Below are 17,413 nucleotides of genomic sequence, written 5' to 3'. Positions count from 1 at the left end.
AGAATGCCAAAGGTTCACCACCCTCTGAGTGAAGAAGTTTCTCCTCATCTCAGTCCTAAATGGCCAACCCCTTATCCTGAGACTGTGACCCCCTGGTTCTAGACTCCCCAGCCGAGGAAACATCCTCCCTGCATCTACCCTGTCAAGCTCTGTAAGAATTTTATATGTTTTAATGAGATCACCTCTCATTCTTCTAAAATCTAGAGAATATAAGCCTAGTCTGCTCAATCTCTCCTCATAGGACAATCCCCCCATCCCAGGAATCAGTCTGATGAACCTTTGTTGCACTCCCTCTATGGCAAGTATATCCTTCCTTAGGTAAGGAGACCAAAACTGTACACAATACTCCAGGTGCAGTCTCACCAGGGCCCGATATAATAATTGCAGGAAGATGTCTTTACTCTTATACAAAAGCAAAATACTGTGGATGCTAGAATATGAACTTAAAACAGAAAATGCTGGAAATCTCAGCGGGTCAGGCAGCATCTGTGGAGAGAGAAACAGAGTTAACGTTTCGGGTCGATGACTCTTCGTCAGAACTGGAAAAAGTTCAAAATGTAACTGATTTTTAAGTAAGTGCAAAGGGCACTGAAAGGGGGAGGGGAGGAAAGAACAAAAGAGAAGGTCTGTGATAGGATGGATGGCAGGAGAGATTTGAGAGACAAAAGGAATGATGGGCCAAATTGAGATGGTAATGGCACAAGTTAGGAGACAAAAGATGAGTCGAGAGAGGGCGTGAATGGGAGAATAATTACCCGCTGCCGTGGGGAACGGAGAGAGAAAATAAAAATAAGAGAGAGGAAAGGGGTTATGGCGTGAAATTGTTGAACTCAACATTGAGACCGGAAGGCTGTAAAGTGCCAAAACGAAAGATGAGGTGTTGTTCCTCGAGCTTGCGTTGAGCTTCACTGGAACAGTGTAGGAGGCCGGGGATGGAGAGGTCAGAGTGGGAATGGAATGGAGAATTAAAGTGACAGGCGACCGGAAGCCCAGGGTCACACTTGCGGACTGAACGGAGTGGTCGCCCAATCTGTGTTTGGTCTCCCCAATGTAGAGGAAGGAGACCACATCGTGAGCAGCGAATACAGTAAACTAAATTGAAAGAAGTACAAGTAAATCGCTGTTTCACCTGGAAGGAGTATTTGGGGCCCTGGACAGGGGGAAGGGAGGAGGTAAAAGGGCAGGTGTTGCATCTCCTGCACTTGCACAGGAAGGTGCCGTGGGAAGGGGAGGGGCTGCTGGGGGTGACTGCGGAATGGACCAGGGTGTCGCGGAGGGAGCGGTCCCTTCGGAATGCTGAGAGGGGAGGGGAAGATGTGATTGGTGGTGGGATCACGCTGGAGGTGGCAGAAAATAATCCGTTGAACGTGGAGGCTATTGGGGTGAAAGGCGAGGACAAGGGGAACCCTGTCATGGTTCTGAGAGGAGGGGAAGGGGATGAGAGCAGAAGTGCGGGAAATAAAATGGACACGGTTGAGGGCCATGTTAACCACGGTAGAGGGGAATCCTCGGTTGAGGAAAAAGGAAGACATGTCAGAGGCACTTGTGTGAAAGGTGGTGTCGTCAGAGCAGATGCGACAGAGATGGAGAAACTGGGAGCACGGAATGGAGGCCTTATAGGATGTGGGTTGGGAGGAAGTATAGTCCAGGTAGCTGTGGGAGTCAATGGGCTTATAGTCTATCCCCAGAAATGGAGACAGAGAATAAGAATCTTTACTCTTGTACCTTGCCGTACATGGCTTGCTGTAGCTGCATGTTAACTTTCAGTGATTGGTGTACAAGGACACCCAGGTCCCTCTGAACACCAACATTTCCCAATCTCCCACTGTTTAAAAAATACTCTGCTTTCCATTTACCATGTTCTTCTCCATTCACTTCGCCAGTCCATATCCCCGTGATGCCTCCTTGCATCCTCCTCACAACTCACATTCCCACCTAGCTTTGGATCATCAGAAAACTTGAATGTAGTACATTTTGCTCCCCTCATCCAAATCATTGATATAGATTGTGAATAGCTGGGGCCCAAGCAGCGATCCTTGCGACACCCCACTAGTTACAGTCTGCCAACCCAAAAATTACCCGTTTATTTCTACTCTCTGCTTTCTGTCCATTATCCCCAATCCCATGAGCCCTAATTTTGTTTAATAATCTCTTGTGCGGCACCTTATTGAATGCCTTCTGAAAATCTAAATACACCACATCCACTGGTTCCCCCTTATCTATTCTGCGTGTTACAACCTCAAAAAAACTAACAGATTTGTCAAACATGATTTCCCTTTCATAATTCCGTGTTGACTCTGCCCTATCAGATTATTATTTTCTAAGTGCCCTATTACCACAACCTTAATAATCGATTCTAGTATTTTCCCTACTACTGATGTGAGGCTAACTGGTCTGTAGTTCCCAGTTTTCTCTCTTCCCTCCTTTCTTAAATAGCGGGGTTACATTAGCTACCTTCCAATATGTGGAAACCGTTCTAGAATCTATGGAATTTTGGAAGATGACAACCAATGCATCCACTATCTCTATAGCAACCTCTTTCATAACCCTAGGATATAGGCCACCAAGTCCAGGGGATTTATTGGCTTTCAGTCCCATTCATTTCTCCAGTACTTGCTTTTTTTTAAAAAAACTATTAATTTATGTCAGTTTCTCATTCTCGCAAGACCCTTGGTTCTCCACTGTTTCCAGGAGATATTTTGTGTCGTCTTCTGTGAAGATAGACAAAAAGTATGTGTTTAATTTCTCTGCCATTTCCCCATTATAATTTCTCCTGTCTCAGCCTGTAAGGGACCCACATTTCCTTTTGCTAATATTTTCCTTTTTACATACCTATAGAAGCTTTTACAGCGTGTTTTCATGTCTCTTGCTAATTTATTTTCATACTCTATTTTCCTTTTGTTTATTAATTTCTTAGTCCGCCTTTGCTGAGTTCAAAAATCCTCCCAATTCTCAGGCTTAACTGAACCTTTAGGCGACATTATAAACCTGTTCCTTTGATCCATTACTATTTTTTACTTCTCTTGTTGGTCACGGTTGGTTCATGTTTCCTGTTGGGTTTTTGTGCCTCAAAAAGAAATGTATGTTTGTTGTAAATTATGTATTAATTCTGTAAATGCTAGCCATTGCTTGTCTACCGTCATATCTTTTAATGTAATTTCCCAATCTACCTTAGCCAACTCGCCCCCCATACCTACATAGTTTGCTTTGTTTAGATTTAAGAACCTAGTTTTGGATTTATCTAAAATTCTATCATATTATGGTCCCTTTTCCCTAAATGCCCCTTTACAACAAGGTTATTAATTAACCCATTCTCGTTGTACAATACTAGATGTAAAATAGCACGTTCTCTAGTTGGTTCCTCAACATATTGATCTAGAAAACCATCTTGAATGCATTCCAGGAATTCGTCCTCCACTGCATATGTGGTTTGCCCAGTCTATATGTCGATTAAAGTCCCCCATGATTACTGTATTACCCATGTTACATGCACCTCCCATTTCCTGATTTACACTCTACCCTACATTAACACTGCTGTTTGGGGGCTTATAAACAACTCCCACCGATGTTTTCTGCCCCTTGCTGTTTCTTAGCTCCACCCAAACTGATTCTATGTCTTGGTTTTCCGAGCTAAAGATCCTTTCCCTCTACTTTCTTTATCCCCCTCCTCCTTTTCCATTTTGCCTATCTCCTCTAAAAGTTAAGTATCCTGGCATATTTAGTTCCCAATCTTGGTCACTTTGCAACCACGTCTCCGTAATGCCTATTAGATCAAACCTATTCATTTTTATTTATTTTGTTGCGAATACTTCCCGTATTCAGACATAGTGCTTTTAGATTTGACTTTTTTGTATTTTTCCCTGATGTCACCTTAGTCACGGATGCCCTATGACCTTTGTTCCTCTCTCTATCCCTTCCTGACCCACTCGGCTTATTTTTACCCAAAACTCTGCTCTGCTCGAGAGCCTTGACATTTCTCTTGCTGTATTTAAATTTACTCTTCCCTGAATCCTCCCACACTCCATTAGTTTAAAGCACTGTCTACTGCCCCAGTTATTCATTTGCCAGGACACTGATTGCAGCCCGGTTCAAGTAGAGCCCCTCCCAATAAAGAAAGACTTGTACTTATATAGCAGCTTTCATGACCTCAGGACATCAGGACATCCCAAAACACTTTGCAGCCAATGAAGTACTTTTTGAAGTGCTGTAGTGTATGTTTTATGAAAGGGAAATCACGTTTGACAAATTTACTGGAGTTCTTTGAGGATGTAACGAGTAGGGTGGATAAGGGGGAACCAGTGGATGTGGTGTATTTGGATTTCCAGAAGGCATTCAATAAGGTGCCACATGAGAGGTTACTACACAAGATAAAAGCTCACGGGGTTGGGGGTAATATATTAGCATGGATAAAGAATTGGCTAACGAACAGAGAACAGAGAGTCGGAATAAATGGGTCATTTTCCGGTTGGCAAACAGTGACTAGTGGGGTGCCACAGGGATCGGTGCTGGGTCCCTCAACTATTTACAATCTATATCAATGACTTGGATGAAGGGACCGAGTGTAATGTAGCCAAGTTTGCTGATGATACAAAGATGGGTGGGAAAGCAAATTGTGAGGAGGACACAAAAAAATCTGCAAAGGGATATAGACAGGCTAAGTGAGTGGCAAAATATTTGGCAGATGGAGTATAATGTGGAAAATGGGAGGTTATCCATTTTGGCAGAAATAATAGAAAAGCAAATTATAATTTAAATGGAGAAAAATTGCAAAGAGCTGAGTCCATGATCTTATTGAATGGTGGAGCAGGCTCGAGGGGCCAAATGGCCTACTCCTGATTTTCTTGTGAAACACAGCAGCCAACTTGCACACAGCAAGCTCCCACAAACAGCAATGTAATAATGACCAGATAATCTGCTTTAGTGATGTTGATTAAGGGGTAAATATTGGTCAGAACACCAGGGTAAACTCTTCTTCAAAATACTGCCATGGAATCTTTTACTTCCACCCCAGAGGGCAGACGGGGCCTCGGTTTAATATCTCATCTGAAAGACAGATCTCCAACAGTGCAGCACTCCCTCAGCACTGCAGTGGAGCATCAGCCTAGATTTTTGCTCAAGTCCCTGGAGTGGGACTTGAACCCACAATCTCCTATCTCAGAAGCAAGGGTGCTGCCCACTAAGCCATTCATCTAGTGATTTTTGCAACCTCAGGAGTGCAGCCAATGAAGTACAAACAAAAGCATTGTCTGAAGACATCGTCAATTTGCCTGTTAACCAACAAGCTGAATAAATATTGGTGCAATTGCCTTTTTCTGGCCCATTATATGAGGTCTGAACCCAAGAGCAATCCTTACAAGTTGGTCTCGGTGGGCAGGAGATTCCTATGCCACTACCTTGTAAGCTCCCTCATCCCAACAATTTTAGTAGTCACCAAAAATGAGGACTCTGTATCAAGATGGAGGCACAAAAGCAAGTCTCAGAATAATGCAACATAGAATGAGGCCGACTGGCCCATCATGTTTGTGCTGGCTGAGAAAGAGCTATCCAGCCTAATCCCACTTTCCAGCTCTTGGTCCACTCGTGCGCAAGAGTTTTTCCTTATGTTACCTTTGGTTCTTCTGCCAATCACCTTAAATCTGTGCCCTCTGGTTCTCGACCCTTCCACCAATGGGAACAGTTTCTCTCTATCTACTCTGTCTGGACACCCCTCATGATTTTGAACACCTCGATCAAATCTCGTCTCAAATCTTCCCTGCTCTAAGGAGAACCACCACAGCTTCTCCACGTAACTGAAGTCCCTCAACCCTGGAACCATTCTAGTAATTCTCCTCTGCACCCTCCCGAAGGCCTTCACATCCTTCGAGTGGAGCCTAAACGCCGGCATGGACTGGTTGGGCCGAATGGCCTGTTGCTGTGCCGTTTATCCCGTGTAGTGTAAGAAACAGTGCGATAGGGGGACGCTAGGCTTTTCAGGATGGATGAGCCAAGATGGGCCGAATGGCCTTCCTCATCCATAGCTTATCTGGTGTAAAATTCTCAAGTTCTCCATCGCCTTGAATACATACCCCTGTCGGGATCATCATTAGAAACACTGGTGTGGGACAAGTCTTGAATAATCTGTTCCTTCTTCACTTTTGGATCAAAGATGTACAGCTTGGCCCCCTCATCCAGGAGATATCTGGATATGTAGATACTGGAAGACTCTCTGTAACAGAAAGCAATGTTAAACACAAGAACACAAGAAATAGGAGCAGGAGAAGGCCACCTGGCCCTTCGAGCCTGCTCTGCCATTCAATAAGATCATGGCTGATCTGATCATGGACTCAGCTCCACTTCCCTGCCCGCTGCCCATAACCCTTTACTCCCTTGTTGCTCAAAAATCTGTCTATCTCCGCCTTAAATATATTCAATGACCCAGCCTCCACAGCTCTCTGGGGCAGAGAATTCCATAGAATTACAACCCTCAGAGAGAAGAAATTTCTCCTCAATCTCAGTTTTAAATGGGCAGCCTCTTATACTAAGACTATGTCCCCTAGTTTTAGTTTCCCCTATGAGTGGAAATATCCTCTTTGCATCCACCTTGTCGAGCCCCCTCATTATCTTATATGTTTCGAAAAGGTCACCTCTCATTTTTCTGAACTCCAATGTGTAGAGGCCCAACCTACTCAACCTATCCTCATAAGTCAACCCCCTCATCTCCGGAATTAAACTAGTGAACCTTCTCTGAACAGCTTCCAATGCAAGTATATCCTTCCTTAAATACAGAGACCAAAACTGTACACTGTACTCCAGGTGTGGCCTCACCAATACCCTGTACAGTTGTAGCAGGACTGCTCTGCTTTTATACTCTATCCCCCTCGCAATAAAGGCCAACATTGCATCTGCCTTCCCGATCACTTGCTGTACCTGCATACTAACTTGTGTTTCATGCACAAGGACCCCCAGGTCTCTCTGTACCTGTAAAACAGGAGGCCAGTTGGTTCAAAGCCCTGCCTGCAATGTGGTTAAAGAATCAGTAGTAGAATTCATAAAATCATACAGCCCATCTGTGCGGGCACTTTGAAAGAGATATCGAATTAGTCCCACTCCACCCCACCCCGGCTCTTTCCCCCACATCCCTGCAAATCTTGCCCTCAAGTATTTATCCAATTTCCTTTCGAAAGTTACTATTGAATCTGCTCCCACCGCCCTTTCAGGCAGTGAATCTGTGATCGCTTCATAAAACAATTGTTCTCATCCCCTCTCTGGGTCTTTAGTCAATGACCTTAAATCTGTGTCCCCTGGTTACCGACCCTCCTGCCACTGGAAACGGTTGCTCCTTATTTACTCTTGCCCTTCGTGATTTTGAACACCTCTATTAAATCTCCCCTTAACCTTCTGCTACAAGGCCAGTTTCTGCATTGATGAGAACATAAAACAGACAAGAATTAGGAGTAGGCCACACAGCCCCTTGAGCCTGATCTTAAACCTCAACTCCACTTTCCCTTACCCCATCCCTTGATTTGCTTAATTTACAGGAGAAGATTTATTATCTTGTTTACCAAATGCTACTTGTCCAACCTTTTTTTTTTAAAAAAAAAGTCTAATTTTCCTCTATTCTTGTAATAAAAGGATTCCCACAAAATATTTGACTTTAACAGGAGAAGGTAACCTATCAGACCACTTTTCGCACCAAGAGTTTTCCTGGTGTTTATGTAGATCATAAAAACCCAACCGGTTCACCAATGTCCGTTCAGTGAGGGAACCCTGCCACCCTTACCCGATCTGGGCCTACGTGTGGGGTCAGTCCCGCACCAATGTGTTTGATACTTAACTACCCTCTGAAGTGGCCCAGCAAGATACTCAAATTGGGATGGGCTATAAAGGCCGGCCTTGTCAGCGACGCCCACATTTTAAAATTACTGATTGATCTCTTGTGACATTACGGGTTTAAAATGACACCGCATAATGCTGCCATGGTGGAACCAGGTTTAACTGACTCATCCATTTGTAGAAATCATACAACAATGCAGAACAGAAGGAGGCCACTCGGCCCATCGAGCCTGCGACAGCTCTTTCGAAGAGCAATCCAGTTAGTCCCACTCCCCCGCCCTTTCCCCATATCCCTGCAAATTTTATCTCCAATTATTTATCCAATTTCCTTATCATTCTTGGAGTGTGGGCATCGCTGGCTCGGCTGGCATTTATTGCCCATCCCTAATTGCCCCTTGAGAAGGTGGTGGTGAGCCGCCGCCTTGAACCGCTGCAGTCCGTGTGGTGAAGGTGCTCCCACAGTGCTGTTAGGGAGGGAGTTCCGGGATTGTGACCCAGCGACGATGAAGGAACGGCCGATATATTTCCAAGTCAGAATGGTGTGTGACTGGGAGGGGAATGTGGAGGTGATGGTGTTCCCATGTGCTTGCTGCCCTTGTCCTTCTAGGTGATGGGTGGGGTGGTGGGGGGGGAGGGGGATCTACTGTCAGCAAGGGCAGACATCGATGACGAGGTCCAACACCACCTCCAGTGTGCCAGCGCAGCCTTCGGTCGCCTGAGGAAGAGTGAGTGTGTTTGAAGACCAGGACCTCAAATCTGGCACCAAGCTTATGGTCTACAGGGCAATAGTGATACCCGTCCTCCTATATGGCTCAGAGACGTGGACCATATACAGAAGACACCTCAAAGTGCTGGAGAAATACCACCAGCACTGCCTCTGCAAGATCCTGCAAAGCGCCTGGGAGGACAGTCGCACCAACGTCAGTGTTCTCACTCAGGCCAACATCCCCAGCATCGAAGCACTGACCACACTCGACCAGCTCCACTGGGCGGGCCACATTGTCCGCATGCCCGACACGAGACTCCCGAAGCAAGCGCTCTACTCGGAACTCCTACACGGCAAGCGAGCCCCAGGTGGGCAGAGGAAACGAAACGTTTCAAGGACACCCTCAAAGCCTCCCTGATAAAGTGCAACAGCCCCACCGGCACACACATGAATCCCTGACCCAAGACCACCCAAAGTGGAGGAAGAGCATCCGGGAGGTCACTGAGCACCTCGAGTCTCGTCGCCGAGAGCATGCAGAAAACAAGCGCAGACAGAAGGAGGAGCGTGCGGCAAACCAGTCCCGCCCTCCCTTTCCTTCAGCCACCGTCTGCCCCACCTGTGACAGAGACTGTAATTCCCATATTGGACTATACAGCCACCTGATAACTCACTGTTAGAATGGAAGCAAGTCTTCCTCAATTTCGAGGGATTGCCTTTGATGATGATCTAGGTGGTGGAGGTCGCGGGTTTGGGAGGTGCTGCTGAAGATGCCTTGGCGAGTTGCTGCAGTACAGCCACCACCCTAATTGCAAATCCTAACCATTTGTTGCGTAAAAATATTTTTCATGTCGCCTAATCACCTTAAATTAATGCCTACCAAGTCTAATTCCTGTAATTAGGCCCTTCTCTAGATCAATTAGAAGCTTATCAATATTGCTAAGAGACGGTTCCTTATCATCTTCTTCCTGAGAATGCATTACTTCTCCACAAGGCAACAAGAAACCAGCATGAAATGATTGGCTTTCTTTTTGCAAATGCTTTCATTTAAAAAAAAAATCCATCTGGTGACAACACAGAACATAAGAACTAGGAGCAGGAGTAGGCCATTTGGCCCCTCGAGCCTGCTCCGCCATTCAACATCATGGCTGATCTGATCATGGACTCCGCTCCACTTCCCCACCCGCTAACCCTTCACCCACTTATCATTCAAAAATCTGTCTATCATCCATTAAACATATTCAATGACCCAGCCTCCACAGCTCTCTGGGGCAGAGAATTCCAAAGATTCACGACCTCCGAGAAGAAATTCCTCTTCATTTCTGTTTTAAATATGCGACCCCTTATTCTGAAACTGTGCCCCCTAGTTCTAGATTCCCCCACGAGGTTGAAACATCCTCTCTGCATCTACCCTGACAAGCCCGCTCAGAATCTTATGTTTTAATAAGATCACCTCTCATCCTTCTAAACTCCAATGGGTATAGGCCCAACCTGCTCAACCTTTCTTCATATGACAATCTCTTCATCTCAGGAATCAACCGAGTGAACCTGCTCTGAATTGCCTCCAATGCAAGTATATCTTTCCTTAAATAAGGAGACCAAAACTGTACGCAGTACTCCAGGTGTGGCCTCACAATACCCTGTACAGTTGGAGCAGGACTTCCCTACTTTTATACTCCATCCCCTTCCATTTGCCACCTTGATTATTTGCTGTACCTGCATGCTAACTTATTGCGTTTCATATACAAGAACCCCCAGATCCTCCTGTACTGCAGCATTTTGTAATCGCTCCCCGTTTAAATAATAATTTTCTTTTTTATTTTTCCTACCAAAGTGGATAACTTCACATTTTCCCACATTATACTCCATTTGCCAAATTTTTGCCCACTCGCTGAGCCTGTCTAATCCCTTTGTAGATTCTTTGCATCCTCCTCACAACTTGCTTTCCTACCTATCTTTGTATCCTCAGCAAACTTGGCTACATTACACTCGGTCCCTTCATCCAAGTCATTAATATAGATTGTAAATAGTTGAGGCCCCAGCACTGATCCCTGTGGTAACCCACTAGTTACTGGTTGCCAACCAGAAAATGACCCATTTATCCTGACTCTCTGTTTTCTGTTGGTTAGCCAATCCTCTATCCACACTAATATATTACCCCCAATCCCATGAGCTTTTATCTTGTGCAGTAACCTTTTATGTGCTTATCGAATGCTTTCTGTAAATCCAAATACATGACATCTACTGGTTCCCCCTTATCCACCCTGCTCTTTACATCCTCAAAAGAATTCCAACAACTTTGTCAAACATGTTGTCAAACTATCTCCATAACCCTCGATTCCCCTAGAGGGCAAAAATCTATCGATCTCAGCCTTAAATATACTCAACGACTGAGTATCCACAGTCCTTTGGTGCAGAGAATTCTAAAGATTCACAACTCGGAGTGAAGAAATTCCTCAGTTCAGTTCTAAATTGGCTGCTGCGTTTCTGACATTATAACAGTGACTACATTCCGAAAGAACTTCATTGGCTGCAAAGCCCTTTGAGGCGTCCAGTGGTCGCGAAAGACGCTATACATATCCAAGTCTTACTTTCTTTTAAATGGCCGACCTGATCCCGAGACTGTGACCCCTGCTTCTAGACTCTCCAGTCAGGGGAAACAACCCCTCAGCATCTACCCTGTCAACCCCACTCAGAACCTTATGCTTTAAAAAAAAAAGTGTTCGATAATCCACTCTTGCAACCAAAAGAGACCAATATTGGTGGAGAGGCGCTATGAGCTGTGGAGAAGCGAAGGGATTTAGGCGTTCCTGTGCCTAGATCACGAGAAACTAGTGCAAAGGTACAAAAGTAACTAAAAAGGCTAATTAAGTGTTGGCCTTTATCTCAAGGGGAGCTGGAATACAAAAGTGAAGTAGTGATGTTCCAGCTGTAAAGTTGTAGTTGGTCAGACCCCATCTGGAGTAACTGCGTCCAGCTCTGGACCCAGCCCCTCGGAGGATATACTGGCCTTGGTGGGGTTGTAGCGCAGATTCACTAGAATTGTATTGGGGCTCAAAGGGTTAAATTACGAGAACGGGTTGCATAAATTTGTCTTCCTTCGAGTTTATAAGGTGCAAAGGTCATCTGATCTAGGTGCTTAAAAAGATGAAGGGATTTGACAAGAGTAGATACAGAAAAACTATTTCCACTGGTGGGGAAATCCAGAACAAGGGGTGCAATCACAAGATTGGAGCTAGGCCACCGAGAACATAACAGGAGCAGGAATAGGCCATTGAGGCCTGCTCCCCCATTCAACAAGGTCATAGCTGATCTTCTACCTCAGCTCCGCCTTCCCGCATTATCCCCATATCCCTTAGTTCCTCAAAAATGAGCGATCTCAGTCTTGAATATACTCAACAACTCAGCATTCACAGCTCTCGGAGGCAGAGAATTCCAAAGAATCACCACCCTCTGAGTGAAGACATTTCTCATCTCAGTCCCAAAATGGCTGATCCCTTATCCCGAGACCGTGACTGCTGGTTCTAGACTCCACGGCCAGGGGAGTGAAAGACAAAAGTACACTCCTGCACACCACTAGTAGTGGAAATCGGGAACACACTCCCCTAACAGGCTGTGGATTCTGGAGGTAAACTGAAGCTTTCAAGGCAGAGATCGATAAGATTTTTGTTGGATAAGGGTATGAAAGAAAATGGAGGCAAGGTGGGTAAATTGCCTTGAGGTACGGATCAGCCATGATCTTGGATCTAGGCCTACATTCTCTAGAGTTTAGAAGAATGAGAGGTGATCTCTTTGAAACATACAAAATTCTTACAGGGCTTGACAGGGTAGATGCAGGGAGGATGTTTCCCCTTGGCTGAGGAATGTAGAATCAGGGGTCACAGTCTCAGAATAAGGGGTTGGCCATTTAGGACTGAGACAAGGAGAAATTTCTTCACTCGGAGGGTGGTGAATCTTTGGAATTCTCTGCCCCAGAGAGCTGTGGAGGCTCAGTCTTGGAGTATATTCAAGGCTGAGATCGATAGATGTTTGGATATTAAGGGAATGAAGGGGATATGGGAATCGGGCAGGAAAGTGGATTTGAGGTTGATAATCAGCCATGATCTTATTGAATGGCAGAGCAGGCTTGAGGGGCCGAATACCCTACTCAAAATTCTTATGTTATGATCTCAGTGAAGGTCATAGCAGGCCGAACAGGGCTCAATGGCCTCCTGCTCCTCCGAAGCCAACGCATTGACTCTACCTGTGGGACCAGGTGTAAATATGCCTGTTGTAGGGCATTTGGCACCTGCTGAATATATCTATACACGTATATGTTTAAAATGGCCAAATATAAAATGGCTGTCAGGAGGGCTCCCCCCCCCCCCCAAAGCATGATGGGAACTCAGTTAGTCAAGCAATGAACTGCTGACTGAGGCTGACCAAGCAATGACCCTGCGAGGCCCACTACCAGGAATGCCTTGGATCAACAGCTCGAGACAAGATAACTATAACAAACCATTATAGTGCCTGGTTTGGAATGTCCTTAATCAATGACTCCACACAGCAGAGCTCCGAGGAACAGAGATAAGGGGGGCCTGCATCACATAACAGGGTCATGAATCAGCCTGAGCTGACAAGAACCGAACATATAGCCCCTGAGGTATCAGGGGAATTCTATTGGGTTAAAGAAACCTATATGTAATTTATAATCATTATGATTGGATTGTGTCCAGCCGAAGTGGGCTGAGTAACTGTAATGAACTATTGTAAAACATATAAATATCGATGAATTTCTTTGTTCGGTGGAGTGGAGTGCCTGGAGTTGGACCAGAGGCTCTCTCCCCGCCGGCGTAATAAAAGCCGTTTTGGCGTTGGAACCGACCCCAGAGTGTCGAGTGATTCTTGCAGGAAAACATTCGCGCTAACAACGCTGAACTCCAGAGACAGCAAATTGCACTAGTTGTAGAAATTCACAGGACTTGCTCTGGGATATTGGACAGCATCAAATATATATATATAAAAAAAATTAAAATAAAAAAATAAAAAAAAATAAAAAATTAAAAAATACAAAATCGCTCGCTGTGGTGACTGCCCCAGTTACCACAGAGAAAAGACAAACAAACACACAATGGCCAGATGTTGCCTGGTTTTCCATGCCTCCCGCTGCCAGAGTGAAGGAAAGCATCAACACAACAGGACGAGTCGGCCCTCTCACAGTGGCAGAGCAGTACGAACGCTACAGCATCTCACAAAACAGTACCTCGTGTCTCCAGTGTCCTTCTTGAAGGCAAATCCCAACAATCCGATCTTCTTATCGGTGACGGTATTGAACAGGCAGCCGATGACACGCGCCGCAAACCTTCGCCGCTGGTAGTCGTTAATCTCGATCACCTGGTAGCAAAATTACACGGAATGACACAATGTACAGCTCAGAAACAGGCCATTCGGCCCAACAGGTCCATACTGGTGTTTATGCTCCACTCGAGCCTCCTTCCACCCCTACTTCATCTCACCCAATCAACATATCCTTCTATTTCTCTTCTGGCTTTCCCTTAAATGCTCCCTGTGGTAGTGAGTTCTACATTCTCATCACTCTCTGGGTAAAGAAGTTTCTCCTGAATTCCCTATTGGCGACGATCTCATATTTACGACCTCTAGATTTGTACTCCATCCACCCCACAATTCATTAAAGAAAGCACAGCCCTGAATTCAGGCAATTCACACATGGATGTCAAGTGGAGTGTCAAGCTTAAATACATAGACATGCCCGCTTGATCGGCAACCCCATCCACCACCTTAAACATCCACTCCCTCCACCACCGGCGCAACGTGGCTGCATAGAAACATAGAAAATAGGTGAAGTAGGCCATTCGGCCCTTCGAGCCTGCACCACTATTCAATAAGATCATGGCTGATCATTCACCACCGTCACCTTTTCCTGCTTTCTCTCTATACCCCTTGATCCCTTTAGCCATAAGGGCCATATCCAACTCCCTCTTGAATATATTCACTGGCATCAACAACTCTCTGCGGTAGGGAATTCCACAGGTTAACAACTCTCCTCATTTCAGTCCTAAATGGCTTAACCCTTATCCTTAGACTGTGTCCCCTGATTCTGGACTTCCCCAACATCAGGAACATTCTTCCTGCATCTAACCTGTCCAGTCCCATCAGAATTTTATATGTTTCTATGAGATCCCCTCTCATCCTTCTAAACTCCAGTGAATAAAGGTCCAGTCAATCCAGTCTCTCCTCATATGTCAGTCCGGCCATCCCGGGAATCAGTCTGGTGAACCTTCGCTGCACTCCCTCAATAGCAAGAATGTCCTTTCTCAGATTAGGAGACCAAAACTGAACACAATATTCCAGGTGAGGCCTCACTAAGGCCCTGTGCAACTGCAGTAAGACCTCCCTACTCTTATACTCAAATCCCCTAGCTATGAAGGCCAACATACCATTTGCCTTCTTCACCGCCTGCTGTACCTGCATGTCAACTTTCAATGACTGATGTACCATGACGCCCAGGTCTCGTTGCACCTCCCCTTTTCCTAATCTGCTGCCATTTCAGATAATATTCTGCCTTCCTGTTTTTGTCACCAAAGTGGATAACCTCACATTTACCCACATTATACTGCATCTGCCATGCATTTGCCCACTCACCTAACCTGTCCAAGTCGCCCTGCAGCCTCTTAGCGTCGTCCTCACAGCTCACACCGCCACCCAGCTTAGTGTCATCTGCAAACTTGGAGATATTACACTCACTTCCTTCATCTAAATCATTAATGTATATTGTAAATAGCTGAGGTCCCAGCACTGAGCCCTGCGGCACCCCACTAGTCATTGCCTGCCATTCTGAAAAGGACCCGTTTATCCAGACTCTCTGCTTCCTGTCTGCTAACCAGTTCTCTATCCACGTCAGTACATTACCCCCAATATCATGTGCTTTAATTTTGCACACTAATCTCTTGTGTGGGACCTTGTCAAAAGCCTTTTGAAAGTCCAAATACACCACATCCACTGGTTCTCCCTTGTCCACTCTACTAGTTACATCCTCAAAAAATTCCAGAAGATTTGTCCAGCATGATTTCCCTTTCATAAATCCATGCTGACTTGGACCGATCTTGTCACTGCTTTCCAAATGCGCTGCTATTTCATCTTTTATAATTGATTCCAACATTTTCCTCACTACAGATGTCAGGCTAACCGGTCTATAATTCCCCGTTTTCTCTCTCCCTCCTTTCTTAAAAAGTGGTGTTACATTAGCTACCCTCCAGTCCATAGGAACTGATAGTTGTCGGGAGCCAGCGGGAATTCGAGGCGGCGGAGCGGCAGCATGGGGAGGCCTACAATAGGCCAGCTGCAGGGAGAGAAAGCAAAAAAGTAGAAAGAAATCGAAGGGTGACGTCACAGCCAAGGAGGTAAGTGATTGGTGAGGAGTTTTTATTTTTCTTTATCAGTAGGTAACCTTTAGCATTGTTGTTGTTGTTGTTGTTGCCAACATAAATTAATCTAAGGGTTAAGTCATGGCAGGAGAGCTCGGACACGTGTTATGCTCCTCCTGTGCTATGTGGGAAGTCAGGGACGCTTCCAGTGTCCCTGACGACATGATGTGCGGGAAGTGTATCCGGCTGCAGCACCTGACAGACCGCATTGCAGCACTGGAGCTGTGGGTGGATTTACTCTGGAGCATCCGCGATGCTGAGGATGTCGTGGCTAGCACGTTTAGTGAGTTGGTCACACCGCAGGTAAAGGTTACACAGCCAGATAGGGGATGGGTGACCAACTGGAAGAGCAGTGGAAGGAAGGTAGTGCAGGGATCCCCTGCGGCCATCCCCCTGCAAAACAGATACACCGCTTTGGGTAGTGTTGAGGGGGATACTCAACAGGGGAGAGCAGCAGCAGCCAAGTTCATGGCACCATGGGTGGCTCTGCTGCACAGGAGGGCAGGAAACAGAGTGGGAGAGCTATAGTGGTAGGGGATTCTATTGTAAGGGGAATAGATAGATGTTTCTGCGGCCGCAATCGAGACTCCAGGATGGTATGTTGCCTCCCTGGTGCAAGGGTCAAGGATGTCTCGGAGCGGCTGCAGGACATTTTGAAGGGGGAGGGTGAACAGCCAGTTGTCGTGGTGCATATAGGTACCAATGATATGGGTAAAAAAACGGGATAAGTTCCTACAAGATGAACTTGGGGAGCTAGGAGCTAAATTAAAAAGTAGGAACTCAAAAGTAGTAATCTCAGGATTGCTACCAGTGCCACGTGCTAGTCAGGGTAGGAATCACAGGATAGCTCAGATGAATACGTGGCTTGAGGAGTGGTGCAGAAGGGAGGGATTCAAATTCCTGGGACATTGGAACCAGTTCTGGGGCAGGTGGGACCAGTACAAACTGGACAGTCTGCACCTGGGCAGGACCGGAACCAATGTCCTAGGGGGAGTGTTTGCTAGTGCTGTTAGGAAGGGGTTAAACTAATATGGTAGGGGGATGGGAACCTATGCAGGGAGACATAGAAACATAGAAACATAGAAACTAGGTGCAGGAGTAGGCCATTCGGCCCTTCTAGCCTGCACCGTCATTCAATGAGTTCATGGCTGAACATGCAACTTCAGTACCCCATTTCTGCTTTCTCACCATACCCCTTGATTCCCCTAGTAGTAAGGACTTCATCTATAGAAACAGAGGGAAGTAGAATGGGGGCAGAAGCAAAAGATAGAAAGAAGAAAAGTAAAAGTGGAGGGCAGAGAAACCCAGGGCAAAAAGAAAAAAGGGCCACATTACAGCAAAATTCTAAAGGGGCAAAGTGTGTTAAAAAAACAAGCCTCAATGCGAGGAGTATTCGGAGTGTGTACCATCAACAAGATGCACTGCAGCAACTCGCCAAGGCTTCTTCGGCAGCACCACCCAAACCCGCGACCTC

At 45.8% G+C, this 17,413-nt stretch overlaps 1 protein-coding gene across 1 annotated transcript in view; it reads right to left on the bottom strand.

Moving 5' to 3' along the window:
• The window catches only part of LOC139262837 (UDP-glucose 6-dehydrogenase-like), an 87,106-nt gene that overhangs the window by 36,696 nt on the left and 32,997 nt on the right, over positions 1-17,413 (bottom strand). Inside the window, exons 8-9 of the mRNA XM_070878011.1 lie at positions 13,758-13,888; positions 6,066-6,205 (exon numbers count right to left, since the gene is read on the bottom strand). Coding sequence (XP_070734112.1) covers positions 6,066-6,205; positions 13,758-13,888 — 271 coding nt within the window. The remainder of the gene's footprint in view (positions 1-6,065; positions 6,206-13,757; positions 13,889-17,413) is intronic.

This window comes from Pristiophorus japonicus, chromosome 4 (assembly GCF_044704955.1).
Source record: "Pristiophorus japonicus isolate sPriJap1 chromosome 4, sPriJap1.hap1, whole genome shotgun sequence".
NCBI classification, from domain to species: domain Eukaryota; kingdom Metazoa; phylum Chordata; class Chondrichthyes; family Pristiophoridae; genus Pristiophorus; species Pristiophorus japonicus.
The sequence above is the reverse complement of the archived record's forward strand: the minus strand, read 5'-3'. Positions and strand labels throughout refer to the sequence as shown.